Below are 16,795 nucleotides of genomic sequence, written 5' to 3' on the forward strand. Positions count from 1 at the left end.
ATGTGAACTTGTCTGTCATTTCACTGGCTATCACGCAATATTTTTCGCGACGCTCAGTAAGAATCATGTGAATCCTCTTATATTCACAATTAGTTTCACAACAGCTGCGCTTTTGTCCAGAATTCAACCTTGCTCTCTATATTCAAAGGCGTAACCATGGGATTTGTGTCCAGAGGGCAAAATGGGCCCAGGACTGTCCAGACTAATTCCCTCAGCCTCCCACAGAATGGCATTCGCATTGTGAACTCGTACAAATCCTTACAAAATACTGTATTAAAACCCGGGAGGGTTTTCATTGCGTTCGTCTATTCATGCATGTCGTTGTCTTGTTTATCCGTGTCCGTCAGGCTTCAGACCTAACTGTTGTTAACCGGTTAATTATTCTAACCCAGTTGTGGCTTATCCGATAATCTCCAATGCATTGCTAAACAAACAAAATAATTTTCTGGTATCATTTTTTAGAATCAACGAGAGAAATGAATCGCCGGGTATAATAACGCACAATCGAATGCAGTCTGGATTCGGTTAAACTTGAAGTTAAAGCAAGGACTGAAATGCAATAATGTAACAGGGACACTGGAACTAAGACTAGCCACCAGGATTTCCCCTCGCGTTTGCTAGTCCATGGACTGGGAGGGTGGTCCCAGGAACAGAAGCGATCGGACTCAGCACTGACGGCGAAATCGGGGTGTGCCTGCCCCCTCCCACTTTTTCGACTGGGGGCCTCCCCCCCCCGCAGGTCCTATAATTGGATGGGGCTCAGTGGATCGACCGTTTAATCGTTTGGCTGATGCATCATGATATAACACGTCCCCCCTCCCCGAAAATTATTCCGCTGCCATTGAGAATCGGTATTTATGTCATTATTTTGTTATCTTCGGTATGCTCCAACAGTTTTCCTGCCTCCACTTTTCCGTCGTCCGCAAGCGCCTTGTGTCCCATAAACTGAATTGCTTGACTTCAAATATGTCGTGGCGTGATGCCTATCTTGGCAACGAGATTAAGGCCGTGTCCTTAAGCAGCCTAAGGCTGCATCCGAATCTGTTGCCTAGAGCTAGGTCTTCGCTCGATTGGAAATGTGCGGAGATGCGTAGACAGCTTTGGAAGCCCGTTTAGGACGCGGCCTCAGCTTAACTCTGGCGCGGCGGTAGAGTAATGAAATTCCCAACACTCAAACAGCTAACTTCCAAGATGGCCGAACAGAGGAACGAGCATGACGAGCCGAGTTTGAAAGAAGTGATTCAAACTTCGCCCCCAAAATCCAGTGTTGAGTCTGACAGTGTTGTGGAAACTGCTGAAAGAGATGGAGACAGTTCCGAACTTGATGATCTTTTGGATAGTAAGTCAGCAAATATTATTTGTTATACGGCCTAGGCCGAAAAACCGTTTTCGTAGTAAGGCACCATGTCATCCCTAACCACTTCGCCCCATTATTCCCACAGGGTGCACCACTACAAATAAATTCCCATAGACAGCAGTGATAAATCCCCATACTTCACAAATATTTTAAAAATACTCACAACTCTCACAGGTGTTCAGGCTGCACAGAAAAATGATGTTCCACATGTCCTCTTTCATTTTCCTTTCAATTTTCGGGGGGTTGACCAATGAATTTTTGAGAAATTTTCACCAGAAGCAGACCACCCCTAAAATGCAGAAAATGTCCCTGTCCAGAAAAGTAGCCATTTTCAAAAACCCTCCCTCGGCAAAATGGCTCAAATAGTGCCACTTTCAAACCCGATTGCATCCAAATTGCTCAGAATTGGAAGCCCCGACTCCGGCCCACAGGTCCAGTCTCATATTTCTTCAATTCCTCAGTTTCATGGCTCTCAGGACCCTCTAATATAGAATATTTTGAGTGTATAACTTTTATTAATGAGCGCGGCGGACATATTTCTGGCCTATTTACCAGGGTGCACCCCACATCGCCCCATCCCCGCATCGCCCCATCCCCGCGTCGCTCCATCCCCACTTCGCCCCATTTCCACTTTGCCGTCCATGCTCGAGTGTGTTATTATGCTCTTCAAAAATGGTCGAGAGCTAAGAGGGGAGTTCCACAAACTTCATGCAGGCCAAAACTCTACAGCATTAAATTAATGTCGACTGCGTTGTCCATTATGGTGAATTAATACATATGGTTGGACTAGCATCGTGGTTATTTCTCATCCTCTTCAAGTTTATTTTAAAGCGACACATACATTTCTGTTCACATCGTTCTGGTGCCCCTAGGCCTAATTGCCAATGCATCCAGACAGCTGTACCGGTACAGGGCGATCGAATAAAGCTGGGCATGCATGGAAACATGCTCGCTTCAAGTACGAGCAAAGCAACCTAAAATTAAACTGATGAACACAGAAAATACACACAAATACAAAATACTAAGAATTAACCTGAAGAAATCTTGCAACATCGATGTTTATTTTTTTTATAGACTGGTTGCATTTGGCACACTCCATCACGTATTCTCTTATCATGCCTACACGGGTGCGATGGAACTAGTGCTTTGCGCTTGTGTTTTTACCACAGCAGTAACGAAACATTAAGAAAAACTTTTTTTCTGACTACCAATAAAAATTTTAGGGTCTCGCCAAAAAATTTGGGTCTGGCGGTCGGGAAATCCGGAAGTATTGTTTTGGCCTTCGAAAAAGGCATTATGCGATCATTATTTGGGTACTCAAATGTCGATAATTTTACTTGTTGCATCTAGGTCAATGCCTCTGTCACTGAAGAACAGAACGAACAATAAATAATGGGGCGAAGTGGAAATGGGGCGAAGTGGCGGTCAATGCTATTTACCGTCAACAAGTGTCAGCACATCCAACTAGTGTAAACAAAGTGTCAACAACTTCAAAATACCCTCTAAGGATTTAAAAGTAGTTTTATCTAAATTTAAAAATTCTAAGATCTGCCACTGTGTCAAAGAAACAGTAAAATTTGCTTCCAGATTCAGGCAGAAAAATGAAGCTTTTATGCAGTGTATGGAGGCCACCATCTTTCTTTACCATCCACGTGAAAACAAGATGGCGGCTGGTCAGGCTGCATGAGCGGCCCAAATTTGTCGCTCAAATTTCCACCTTCAAATATCATTTTCAATAATATGATACATTGAATATGATATGTAGGAACCTTACTGTAAAATATTTGTATGAAAATGCTTGGACATTTAGTTGAGGTTTTTTTGACGTTTCTTGATGCTTATTGACGGTAAATAGCATGACCCCGAAGTGGAAATGGGACAAGTGACCGACACCCGGAACTTCTGTTAGTCATTGTATTTTGTAGCGTTTAACCCGTATTATAGGCGAAAATAAGGTTCTTTCTACAATCTTTAACTCTCCTTGACGAACCGTACACATCTGCATAGCAAATTCTCTGTGGCCATACATCACGTGACAAAAACAGGCGCAGCATGCATCATTACACATATTCACATTACGAACATTATGCTGCTTTGGATACCAGTCCCCATTATTCTGACTACCGCCACTAAGATTATAAAACTAGTATAGAAACATCTGGGAAATCTGTGGTAGGGGAACCACACTAATCACATATCAGCTCGACCATTTTGCAGTAAATAAATTTGCGAATTGCATGAGAAAAAGAAACTTTATTAGTTTCACAACCAAATATTTGCAAAATATTATCACTCCCTGAAGTACACACATGTATTTCTCAAACATTTTAAACGTATGTAAACAGCTAGCTTGACGATGCAACAAGTGTCTTGTGCCCTGACATCATGTAACTTTACATTGCATCAGTTTCATCTGCTTACTCTGGCTTAATTTTGTTCACGGTTTTATTGTTTGACTTGTGTAATGCTGATTGCTATTGATGCTGGTCAACTCTAACCCCCCCCCAGAACTGTGGATACGTTGTTACGCTGTGATCCTGTGGGAGTGTGGGGTGCATGACAATGACCTCAATGAATAGCCTCATTGTAAAAACAAAATTTTTATTTTGTGACATTTCAAGTTTTGGAAATAGTAAATTTTTATTTGTAGTCTCCATGGATACAGAGGTAGCCGTGTAAGTGGGCCCTAATACGAAGCTAGGTTATTGTACGTCGTATTCACAAGATTGAATTCAGATCTACTTGCATGTGTAACATCACTGGAGATGAGCTATCAACATGATGAAACCCTTCTAGAGTTTGTGCAAGAGGCTTTGACTGACTTCAAATATATCGTCTAGTAATTAATCTCTTTCCATCAGGTGCACTGAAAGATTTTCAGAGACCAACTTCACTGCCTCCTGACCAGAATGCTCCTGAAAAGAAGCCAGAAAGAAAGGCCGACTCAAGTAGTGAAAAGCAAGATGCACCAAAGGAGGTATTGATGTACAGTAGGATATTTGAAATCGGACAAAATCGGAACTCGGTTTATCCATTACTGGTACCTGTACAGGATTCCTTCCGTTCAGTACATTAGAGCAGACTCTCTAAGTCACTTTGGCTCCACAAAAACAATCATTGTGCATTTTGAAGCCTGCCTGTGCATAAAACCTGGAAAAAAATATGTGTAAGTGTTGGCTGCGATTGGTAAATTTGCATGATCTTGCATTTTGCATTTTCTATCTAATTCACGGTTTTGGATGATCATTAAAACAAACGATTGGACGTAAAGATGGAGATTTCATAGGATCTAATGATAGTGCAACGCAATCGCATGATCATGCTGATCAACTGATAATGACTAACATACATGTACATGTACATGTCTGATAGTTTGTAAAGTTCCATGGACCTTGTTATAATTTCCACTGTATGATACCCATTTTTTGACCTCTTGATCTGAAGCTGGTTTCTCTTGGCAAAGAGAATCCTAAGCTTATTAGACCCATTCAGTAGAGGATTTTTGGGGTCAAAGTCTCTGGAAAGCAGTCTTGCGAGACTTGAATTGAACGGTCTCCCGCCCCTTTGTGTTGTCAGGCTCCGCCCCTCCCACCGGACCAGGAGGCCTTGTTCAATCAGCTCTTCACGGGCGGGGAAGGAGCCGCGGACTTTGAGTCAGTCATGACCAGCGTCATGTCAGAGCTGGGCAAGGACTTCGGCCAGGACCCCGGCATGAATGACGATCTGCTGGCCAAACTCCTGCAGAGTGGCGGTGCGGAGGGTAGGTGGGATGTGGGGTGCAAGACCCCTAGATTGTGGGCGGGGAATGGGACTTGGTGGGAGCACGGGCAATGTGTTTGGACACCTTGCTTTTATGCACATTGTACGTACATGTTCATCCATGTGAAGCCTCAATGGAGCTATTTATAAACATAGAAAAACGCAGGATTCTGTGCTAGTTTCCAGAGTGAGTTTGTATTCCAAGATGAAATTCTGTGATAAGAATGTGTTCAATTGAATCCATGTAGTTAAGACCTAACAGATTGGTGGTAAGCTTTCTTTCTCTGTACAGATCTGATTGACAGTGACGCAGAACGAAATTCAGCATTGTTGACTCTGTTCATATCTCTTTCACAGCCTTTCCGGGCTTTGGCTCCACGACGTCAACAGAGGGCGCCGCCTCATCAGGAAAAGAAACCCTCGACAGAACGTTAGGCGACACCATCAACCGATTGATACAGAGTGCTCAAGACCTGAAGGTACTCGTGTTCCTCGATTTGGAAAATCTGACCAAAATTGGGTTGAGATATACATGTATGATTCAGTCTTGGCACGCTGCCCCCATACATTGTAGACAGAGCCTCGAAGTGGCAGCTTGTACAATAGCATCAGAATTGCTTTGTCAAATCGCATGGTATAAGGACTAACACAGCACGCGCAAAACTACGCAGGCAACATACACAGGAATCAATGAACCGGCTATATTTATTGTGGAAAGCTGCCAGATTGAGGCTCTGCATGCCTATGGTGGCAGTGTGCAAAGAGCGAATATACTCCGAGGGTTTCATTTCTTGGCTGAGAGATTTTTGCAGAAATTGAAACAATTCTGACTCCTCGTGCTGCATTCAGCGCAAGTTGTACACATATACAACAGCACTTGTGAAAAATTACGATTGGTGTTGGAAAAGCTATTGACAACTACTGATTGTTACTAGTGGATGCCTGCCATTTCGATATCAGTGACATTTTCACTAGCCGGCTATCGACGCAGGAAATTGTTGAGAAATTGTCTTCACCATAAAGTAGCAGTGCTTTCATCCTTCATGACTTTTCAGCGGTCAAATTTCTTCATTCAGTGACCATTATTACATTGTAACTGGCGCAGAGAAAAAAAAGATGATTTTTTGATCCGCTTAGACTGCACAACTGGCAATCAATCACGTCTTCCCAGTAGTTGTGACTTTAAACTGTAGCTATGTGTACCAGGCAAAGGAAAGAACAAATCAGTGTTCTCCAAGTTGCACCGTTCTACATGTTTGGGGTCCAAAGTGTGACATTTTGCCATCCCTGTTACCTCTGACATGTATACCATCTGACATGCTTGACAAGGGATGTATCACTGAAATTGATTTTAAACTATTTTTATTGGTTTGGCTGGTAATTTGCAGTATTTGTTCAGTCTTTGAAATCAAACAGTGAGTTCTAAACTTTAAAAATTAAATGCCAGACGTAACAGGAACAGGAAAAAAATAGACGCCAAATTTACAGAATAACTCAGTTCTAAATTTTCAACCTGCTGTGAATGATTAAAATGTTTAAAGGGAAAGACATACGGTACTTGTACATGTAGCACAGGGATTGTTTATGACCCACCTCAACCCTAACTCCCTTCCGCCCCCCCCTTGGAGTACATGTAGTGCACTTCTCGGCATGGTAGAGGCAAGTTTTTTTTTCTGTTTAAATGTTGAAAGCAATTTCAGACATTCATGGAGAGCCGTCTTTCAAGATAATTATTTGTAAGACAAAATCAGTCTGGAATGCAACTGTTACACCAAGATTTTTAAACCTTGGAGCCTTGTTTAAAAGCTTGGTGGCCAGATGTACTTCTTAGTCATGGTAGGAGACAAAAAAATCTTGATGGGCTGCCAGGCTACTTACATGTAGGTTGGAGAACTCTGTCAAGTGGTGGCGCTGTCCATTTACATCATGAACACACTACATGTAAAAAATATTCATATAGCAGTCTTCCAAGCAGTGTTGTATTCAAGTCCATCATAAGTCCCTGCAAGTCCTTCATTCTGAAGCCAATTTACAAACTATTCAAATGAGCTCTGACAGAAGCATTCTTTTGTCATTGTTCTCCTGTAAGTTATGACTGTAGGGCTGTGCCAAATAAACAAATATTCGATCGATTGTCAAATATTTAAATAATATTTTTCGAATTTGAATATTCGAATGCAAAATTCACAAAAAGTAAAGGAAAATTTTCTTTTGTTTTAAGTGAGAAACATTGCACTATGGAGGCTTGTTTCAAGCAGATTCAAATGAAATGCGTCAGAAATCCTACAACGATTTTAAAAGTAAATTAGTTATTACACAATTTAAAAGGAACACAAATTTTCGACAGGGCTGTAAGTCTTCTTGTTCTCCTAAATCCTGCTAAATTGTGGCTGGAGCTACTCCTAGATGTGAGAAGCTATTATATTGATCATAATGTACAAATGTGTGCGTTATTGCAACTGATTTTGTAAATGGTTTGTTCATCATCAATCTGCCGGTTGGTAGAACTGAATATTGGAATGTTCAATCAAATTGAAGGTCGCATATTCGAATAGTGAATTATTTGAATTGACTCCGCTCTATATGACTGGCCCTGTGAAGGGGACTTGTGACAGGACTCGTGAAGGGACTTATGATGGACTCAAATACAACATTGGTTCCAACTGCTAAAGAGCTATTCGATTATTCAGTTGATGATCACATATTGGTATTTGAAGAATCAGTATTCAAGCCTGAACCAAAGCCGACTTAACCTGAAACCGTGCTGCCGGGTTTTTCTGACTAGGACGGCAACATCCCGGAGGCGGAAATCCTCAAGCAGATGGAGAACATGCATCTTGGAGACGGGGCGGAGAGCGAGATGATGCCCATGATGCAGCAGATGATGCAAAGCCTCCTCTCCAAGGAGATCCTCTATCCGTCCCTCAAAGAGGTTGTGGAAAAGGTGAGCAGGACGGAGCGGTGATGGGCAAAACCTGACATGCGCTTGGACTGAAAAGTGTATTAGTTATCACATGAGTTGGAGCGTGATATTAAATTTATCTTCAAGCAACCTTGTGTGAAGCATTCAGTGTAAAAAATAGCGCAGTGTGCAAAGTTAATAGAATAGCGCATTACATCTATGCAGGGTTTGATATGAACCATGCAATACAGTTATGTAATCACACTGTCTGTTGCCATGGATCGACCAATCAGAATAGAGAATTCAAATTTGCTTAAAGATTAGAGTTCTTAAGACCAGTTCATTTCTTCGTAGCTATTCTTTCTCTGTGGCTGGTCAGCCACAAAATAATGCATGTATTCACATGAACATGTATTCACTTTAGTTACATGTACACGAACCTGTGCAGTACATCTTGGTATTGATCAGCTGAATGGTTACCAGAATAAATGTCGATCACGTCTTCAAACTTGTAATTACATGCAAGCACTTAGAGCCCAAGTGTTTGTAAACTTTGACCACATCTGTAAAGGCTCTGACATGAAACCTTACAGAAATGAAACCCCAGTTTCCAACCCTTCTACTGTAAAAGATTGTTTAAAAAGTCAGGCATTCCTTCCGCTGTTCCCTCTACAGCACATGGACATATCAGATGTCATTTGATGGATGGGACAACTCATTCCTGCATGGACATTTGAATAAGAGGGTTTTAATTAAGATGCAGGTTAGCCTCAAGAAATATTATCAACCACCCTAAAATGCTTTTCATGTTAAAGGTTGGAGTTTCGGACGCCATTTTGTTTCGTAGTTTTGTCAGCTGATGTCACATTGTCTCCCATTCGGGGAACAAGATAGAAAAATGGCCTCCTCGTAAGTCAGACCTGTTCCACACTCTCCTATGGGAAATGGTTTCAGCCACAAGCTGGCCATAAAAATGGCCTCCTCGTAAATCAGGCCTGTTCCACACTCTCCTATGGGAAATGGTTTCAGCCACTAGCTGGCCATAAAAATGGCCTCGTAAATCAGGCCTGTTCCACACTCTCCTATGGGAGATGGTTTCAGCCACTAGCTGGCTATAAAAATGGCCTCCTCGTAAATCAGGCCTGTTCCACACTCTCCTATGGGAAATGGCTTCAGCCACTAGCTGGCAACCTTATGGTCTCACATGCTGTCCATAGCTGCAGCCGGGTTGGTTAGTCACGGCCATGCTCTGCTTTCTCCCGGCAGTATCCTGCGTGGCTGGACCAAAACCAGTCCACCGTCAAGCCAGAGGACTTTCAACGGTACAGCCAGCAGTTTGAACTCATGAAGAGGCTGTGCTCAGAATATGAGTCAGAGACAGCGACAGAGTCCCCAGACGTCAAACAGCAGAGGATGACGAGAATAATGGACCTCATCCAAGAGGTAAGCCATTTTAGGGCCATGCTACATGTAATTCCAATAATTTGTCATTAAGTCAAACTGAGATTATGTGAAACTCAGTTAAACTCAAAGTGAGTCTTCATTCCTGTCTAAAGAAAAGGAATTTATGCACGAGTCTGCGAGTGTCCCTGTATCTCCAATCACCTGAAAGCAACTTTTCTGTTTAGCTCAAGGTTTCATTTGGACTCTCTGAAACCGCAATAAATCCTGACTTCTGAGTTCAGCCTGATCGGAACTGATGACCAGCCATATTAATATTGAAAGTGTGGTGAAATGTTCACAGTTGGAACTTGAGAGCATTAATCAAAGGATAACAAGGAACTTCCTGTCAAAGTAGTACGCCTACCCTATTAAATGATTTCATATGTGTGATAAAACAGTGTTATGTTACCAGATTTGGAAAACTTGGAAGGGTTGCTTAGAACCCACATGAATTCTACAATAGTCTGACACCTTTCTATTCAACAGTTAGCAATGTATAGAACAAATACGGTGAACAAGATCCAAAGTGGCTTCCACAGAAATAAGGTCCCTTTCTCAGTAATGTCATCAAAAAGAAGAATGAACCTGTCCCAGGGTCTTCGAGTATGACCTCTGGAACAAGCGTTCTGGTTACTGCTAACTTCAAGAACATTCAAATCAAGGTGTTTTTTTTAATTTTGTGTTTCAGATGGAAGGACTTGGGCAGCCACCCACGGATATCATCGGGGAAGGGGTTAGTAATCCTTATTGTAGTTCAACTCTCAGTCTGTTCAATATTGTCGGCATGGTCGGTGTACAGTTTGCCTTTTGCGTCCTCTTAAAGCTTAGCTAGTCTGGCAAATTTAAATTCATCCCTCACTTTGGCATCGTTTGTAAGCCTGGAAGGGGTCCTCGCATTGAATACTTTTCACTCACCTATTATATACATGTACAGCTTTCTATTTGCCCTGAATGTATTTGACAACCCTTTTTGGAGGCTATAACTGGATTTATTTTTCTTTTCAAACAAACTCAACATTCATTTTGACCCTGGAAGAGCACTCTTTTCACACGCCAAGCCTTTGAGTTTTTCAGTTTGTCATTTCAACACCAACAGCACCAGTAAGCAGCTTTTTGATCTGGTATCGAAAGCTGGAAATGTTTTCCTTCGGCATATACAGTATCTACTGAGCTGCAACTTCATTAGGTTTGTTCTCAGGCACCCATGTTGAGATTTTGACTCATTCTGTTGCTTCAAAGAAACACAATGCGCAAATGACCAATGAAAGACTGGACTTCTATGACGGCCAGTGGCTGATGGCTGTAGCCGCTTCCCAAAGATGTGTTTGCTATGTCAGCTGTAAGCATTCATTGTTGACGAACTGATTATAAGGCTACGTCTGGAAGTCGTGGCTGTGGCTAGCCATGATACAGGGGGCCAGTGGGAAGCCAATACAGCGGCATGCAAACGGCTTCCACAGGTGTTTATGTGTAGCCATGGCTCTCAATACACACATTTAATCCACAGGCATTCCAGATTGATTGATCATAGGCGGTAATACCCTTTGTTGTTGGTTGGGTCATGCATAGCAAGGCTGTATCCAAAAGTTACTGCTGTGGCTGACAGGAATACATGCGAGTATGGTAGTGGCTGCAGCCGCTTCCCATAGATGTGTTTATTACAGTTAGCCACAGCCGGTTGCTATGGATGCGACCTTGCCCCTTGCAAACAAACCTGCAGTTTTTTGTCCTGCATAAGGCGCACTGAATGCCAAGGTGTAAAAGTCAGTACCGGAAGTTTCTCTGCAGGATTTAGCTATAGTTAAAGACAGGGAATTGTGGCATCTTTGGGTTTGATTCCTTCGGACAGGAGAGGGAGAAAAAGTTTTCTGAAAGGAAGAAAAAAGGACACTGCTGATCATATTTCAAAGTACCAGTTGTGGGAATAGGCCATTTGCCAGTGACCTTTGTATAAAATCTGGCACTCTGAGTTCTTTAAATTCAGGGGAACATAACAATTTGGATTCTCCCGACTAAAACCACTGTTGCTAGACCTCGTGATTCGGGGCAAGCTTTTACTTAGTTACGTAAGAGACGCCTTGCGCCAATGCACTATTCCCAATGGATAAGAAGGGCACAAAGGAACCAGTCCATTCCAGAAATGGTTATTGCCATGCAAAGCTTGCCCCAAATCACAAGGTATAGCAACAGTGTCTTTAGTCTGGGGAATTAAAATAGTTACGTTTGTGTGCAATCAAATAACTCAGTGTACCAGATTTTATTCAAATTTAACTCGCAAATGGCTTATTCATTGATGTTATGGGAAGTTGGAATGACAAATGCTGGCTTTCAAAAATAAAGTCCAGAATGGAATTTTTTTCAGAATGATGATACTCTTTGGTCAGCGTTGAACATAAAGTTTCAATAAGGGGAGTTCTTTTTGTATTTTATTGGAGGAAAGAGGGCATTAGTGTGCAGGGGTGTAATTACGGGTGAGGGCGGGGGGTGTGTGCCCCTTCCACCATTTAAAATTTTGAAATATACACAAAATATACAATACATATATATAATCTGCTTCCAGTGCCCCCCCTTGAAAAAAATGTGTGCACCCATCGAGTTTTCCCTCAGAGAATGTGTCCATTGTTACTCTCTTGCTAGTGTGTCTGAGACACTTTCATGCCGTAAACTGTTTGTCTCTGCAGGGTACCGGGCCTGGCCTACAGTTTGACAGGCAAGGGATTCCCAAGATACCAGGGATGCCGGAGGGTGACCAGTGTAGCATCATGTGACGTCCGTTGCTGGTGGCTGAATCGCCGGCAACGATTGGTAATTGGGCAAGGACTGAGACACCCAGTGGTGTAACTTCACGCCCTGATTGGTGGAAGGGTTAGCAGGTGGTCTGTGGTCATCGGCCGCCACTGTCCACCTCTGACACTGTGATTAGTCGATAAACACACCACTAATTGGTGATTGGTCGAATAAAAACTATTCCTATATCGGCTCATGATTGACAGGGCTTTCAACACCAATACCTTGTGATTGGTTTAAAAACGTATCTCCAGCCTCACATGACCACTCGATGGAAGTTCAGTGGTCTGTGGTTTGTAAGGGAATCACTGATACGATTAACCCCTTCGCACCGGGAACTGTTGACAGCCGCGGCTTTGTGTGAGGATTAGTGCATACCACACATACAGTCTATTCACCATGCAGCTGCTGGTTCAATGGGGCCTGCTGCTGGACAAAGCCCTCCATTCAGGGCATACCACAGCCCAGCAGTCACGGTCAAAAGAATTCCCGGCGCGAAGGGATAAAATAGTTACACAGTTCATCGGAATGTCACTAGCAATATTGACCACTTCACGCTAGGGGACCCGGTAACGGGCACCTTATGTTTGTACGCATAGCCAGGGAGCCCGAAATCAGACAGAGGAGCCGGGTCTTGTAACAAAAGACCGCACGCTAAACAAAAGACTGAGCTGCTGGGACTTGAACAACATTTTTTCAATTGTCAATAGCGGAGGTAATCCGGCCTTTTGTGAAACACCATACCACTTTTTGTGGCACTCAATACGAAGGATTACAACCACGGATGAATGCTGTCCAGTGCAGCAGTGCTGAGCAACACAGTACCGCTGCACGCTAATCTGGCTCCATTGAAAAAGACGCCAGCAGCGAACTGCTCTAGTTTCAAGAACAAGAGAAAAGTACGCAACACCGCACAATCTGGGCTCTCTTTACAAGGCAGCAGGCCTGGCTGAAATACACGGGCGTCAACAGATGTTGCCTGTCAGATTAGAGTAGCCACCAGACAGTCATTTGTGTGGGTGTAAAGGTCCAGTAAATGAAACAATGATATTTTGAAGAATTTTGAAAACGGAAAATCACGGGAAAACACCCGTACTTGTACACGGCCATTTTAATTGAATCCGGAGCGAAGTGGTTAAATGCAGAGGGGCATAATCACATGGTTGAAATCAGGGCTAGTTACGGTACTGCTTAGAAGCACGGTAGCACAATTTTCTGGCTCTCGGTGCCATTAACATTTGCCTCTGATGAAAATGGTGACCGTGAACTTGAAAAGCATTTCAAAGAAAGAATCTTTGATCTGTAATTGGTCTGAGCTATTCAATTTGTATACTGGTAGTCTGCGATTGGTTGAATTCGTGATCAATTGCCCTTGATTGGTTTTCAGTAATTACTGTTTTTCAGATTGGGTTAACCTTTTAGACTGGGTTAACCTTTTAGACTGGGTTAACGTTAAATATGGTCAATATTTATTCAGTAGAAAGGTCCATTCCCAACCACGTGTAAATGCAATATATTCAGCAATGCTGGAACTAATTTAATCTGCAGACCTCTGTGAAATTGCCTACTATTGTGGTTGGCCAGAGTTTAGGCTGCATCCGTATTTCTTGTCTAGAGCTAGGTCTAGGTCTTCCCTCCATTGGAGATGCGCGTAGACTTGCAGGCAATAGACCTACCGTAGCCCTAGCTCTGGAAGCCTGTTTTGGACACGGCCTTTGTGTCAGGTTTGGCCTCCAAAGTACGAGTACTCCATTACTTTTCAAGAGGGTTATATTTTCATCGAGTAGCGGTATTTACCATTTGGTGGTTTGATAACTGCACGTGTCATATCATAACAATGAATTTTATAATAGTGCACTTATATTGCGCCCTTTCCATTAAAAGTGTTCAAAAGCGCATTACAAAGATAAAATTGCCCGACTAAAATCACAGTTAACAATTATTACTGTTCACAATTAATAAGTGATTAAAAACTGACATACAAAATTTAATAAACTATACAACTGAATATCACCGTACATGTGCACAAAAAAGCCCCCCCAAGGCACAAACAACTCAAACTCAAATAGACTGTAAATAAACATACCTTTAAAGAAAAGTTTACCTAAACAAATGTGTTTTGAGCTTAGTTTTAAATGACATCATACAATCCGCACCCCTCACATCAGCATGAAGCATATTCCACGGCTGTGGTGCTGCAGCTACTACCGACTGCCCAAAGTTGCCAACAGTTTGCCTCTCGGATTTTCCAACAATAGTTGATTGGATGGTCTTAAATTTTACCTTTGAATTTTAAAATTATTGCTTTGCTTTCATACTGAAAGCCAGCTGTAGCTTACCGGCCGCTGGTGTGATGCGGACAGAAAGGCATCTTTTACACTCTTTTTGCATGCGGTTTATAGCCCATCTCTCTTCCAAATTTTTTTTCTTTTCCTTGGTTCCAACAGAAATCAAGCATTTCATTTGGAGTGGTGGGAGACAGAAACATTAATTTACACAAGATGCAAAGTTAGGTCTGTCATGGACAAGCTCGTGGACACGCCATCTTGAATTATGTGTGTGTTGGTTGGTTATTGATGGTATTGAATAACATGGACATTTAGTAACCAAGCGAGGGCGCTATACCAATACCCACACGACAAGGTCAGCTTGGAGTCTAGTTTTCATCTTAACTATTTCTTTAAGTTTCTGTGAAGGGTAATTTTAAACCTCCTCTTAGCAATTGGTATTCGTACAGAAAGCTGTGCTTGAAAAAAAATATGCTGTCAAGTTTATTCCTTGCTTTAGACGTGCTTATGTTTTCTTGATGCCCGTATTTGTGCACGGCAATTTTAAATGAACCCGGCGCAAAGTGGTTTGAATACAGATGGGCATAATCACATGGTTGTAATCAGGGCAAATTACAGTACTGCTTAGAAGCATTCTAGCACAATTTTCTGCCTCGCGGCTCCATTAAATTTGCCTCTGATGAAAAGGGTAACCGTAAATTAGATTTTCAGGAGCAACAATAACAGCACTGTCAACATGAATTGCATCAATACCAGCAAACAACAAACTTTGAACACTGTGGGCCTGTTTGATCAAGGACCATAGTTAACTATTGTTGGACTAAACTGATCGAACGCAGGCTAGTCAGTGATGGTTGGACCGGTCTAGTCAACTATTTGAGACCAACCCTGTTGAGATAGGTCACGCCATTGGTTGCCATAACCCGTTTTTAATGGCACAGTGCAGAGAGGACCAATTATAAGAAAAATGCGGGAAAAACGGTGCGTGGCTCGTAAATGACCATTTGCACTTTTGTTTTTGCTGTTTCGCCCTTCCTGCGGCCACCTTTTCACCCCTTCAGCCTAATGACCTGTCAACAGGTGACTACTTCATTTGCACTTCAACTTCACTGCACATGCCTTGGGTACGTCACAAATCAACCACTAAGTAACCAGTGGTCCTTAATCAAACTTGCCGTGTGCTTTCTAATGTGATGTGTAAATTTGAAATCAGGAAGTTGTTTGCCATGGCAAACAACTTCCTGATTTCAAATGTACAACAGAATAGTCGCTTTTGATTTTAATTTATTTTGAAGTCACCAATGGATTTATTTGTAATAGGGCTGAATTATTTTCTTTTTTAATATTTATCCTTGGCAGAGGAAGGGAAATGTGCCATCTAAAATCTATTTCACCAAGGAAGTTTTGATTGTTATGTAATTATCATACATTGGCAAACTTTGTCAACGGCGAGTGTTTTCTGTTCAATTTTTGTACCCGTAAGCTGCTTTGTAATTTTTCGGGAAACAAAATGTAATGCCCAAACTAACAATCCCAACCAAATCAAATTGCATAGTTTTAATGTACATGGTGGACATTTTTCCTTATAATAAAGGAGTGAGTCAAGATTTTGGGGAATGGGCAGCTATCGAGAAAGAGAATCAACTTTTTACTCATTTATTTTCCCGTTTTTGGATAGCCTGGGGCATAACCCCCAGTACAAGTATTCCTCTCCTTGATGAGCTTTGAAGGTTTCCACTATGAAGATGGCAAATTAAGTAAAAGGTTTGCAGTAGCACCATGCTAGGATATCTCTCTTGTATGTGTGGGTCTGGAAAGAGCCATACATGCGAGGATATTTCTTTTGTATAGTTCTGAAAAGAAACAAATGGTACTCTCCGGTTCTTTTCAGAACCACACATTTTGCAAGGGAGATATCCTTGCTCAGTGCTACCCCAAACCTGTAGGTCTGCCAGTGTAATTGTTTGTTTTGATATACACAATTGATTTTGTAAATAATCATGCAATATATTGTTTACGCATATTAATTAAAAAGTGAACGGATTTCAGCGCTTCCTTGTAGTCTTACTATGCTTGGTCTGAATGTTCCTGCAGTTTTTTATCTCGTACCTGAAAATACTGGGCATGTTTCAGTTGGTGGCCTCAGGAGATAGTGCATCATCCCTGCATTTTCTGAGATGATTTTATATTTATCGTTTTTTTTCTTGCTCAGGACTTGCTAAGGATTAAAAACGGGTGCCCACGCAATCTGGGGGAGGG

The 16,795-nt window shown here is 42.1% G+C and overlaps 1 protein-coding gene across 2 annotated transcripts; it reads left to right on the forward strand.

Annotated features, from left to right (window-relative positions):
- Window positions 1–1,154: 1,154 nt before the first annotated feature.
- LOC110983027 (peroxisomal biogenesis factor 19-like) lies at window positions 1,155–16,580 on the forward strand. Of its 2 annotated transcripts, XM_022241885.2 has the most exons (9): window positions 1,155–1,339; window positions 4,219–4,334; window positions 4,934–5,117; window positions 5,474–5,595; window positions 7,902–8,060; window positions 9,285–9,461; window positions 10,150–10,194; window positions 12,143–12,266; window positions 14,696–16,580. In XM_022241885.2, the coding sequence occupies exons 1-8, from the start codon at window positions 1,156–1,158 to the stop codon at window positions 12,227–12,229; spliced, it is 1,074 nt and encodes a 357-aa protein (XP_022097577.2). In that variant the 5' UTR covers window position 1,155; the 3' UTR covers window positions 12,230–12,266; window positions 14,696–16,580. The 2 variants fall into 2 exon arrangements, with proteins under 2 accessions (XP_022097577.2, XP_086998691.1); XM_087142565.1 differs by having other exon boundaries at window positions 1,156–1,339; window positions 12,143–16,580.
- Window positions 16,581–16,795: the final 215 nt, after the last annotated feature.

Source organism: Acanthaster planci, linkage group LG10 (genome assembly GCF_054643075.1).
Source record: "Acanthaster planci isolate LZ-2023a linkage group LG10, COTS_SCS, whole genome shotgun sequence".
Classification (NCBI taxonomy): domain Eukaryota; kingdom Metazoa; phylum Echinodermata; class Asteroidea; order Valvatida; family Acanthasteridae; genus Acanthaster; species Acanthaster planci.

What these genes read in the sequence shown, in the direction of transcription:
- LOC110983027 (XM_022241885.2), top strand. Translation starts at nt 1,156, where the DNA reads ATGAAATTCCCAACACTCAAACAGCTAACTTCCAAGATGGCCGAACAG. An exon ending in GCAGAGTGGCGGTGCGGAGG is followed by an intron (nt 5,118 to 5,473) that starts GTAGGTGGGATG and finishes TCTCTTTCACAG; the next exon opens with CCTTTCCGGGCTTTGGCTCC. An exon ending in CGGATATCATCGGGGAAGGG is followed by an intron (nt 10,195 to 12,142) that starts GTTAGTAATCCT and finishes TTGTCTCTGCAG; the next exon opens with GGTACCGGGCCTGGCCTACA.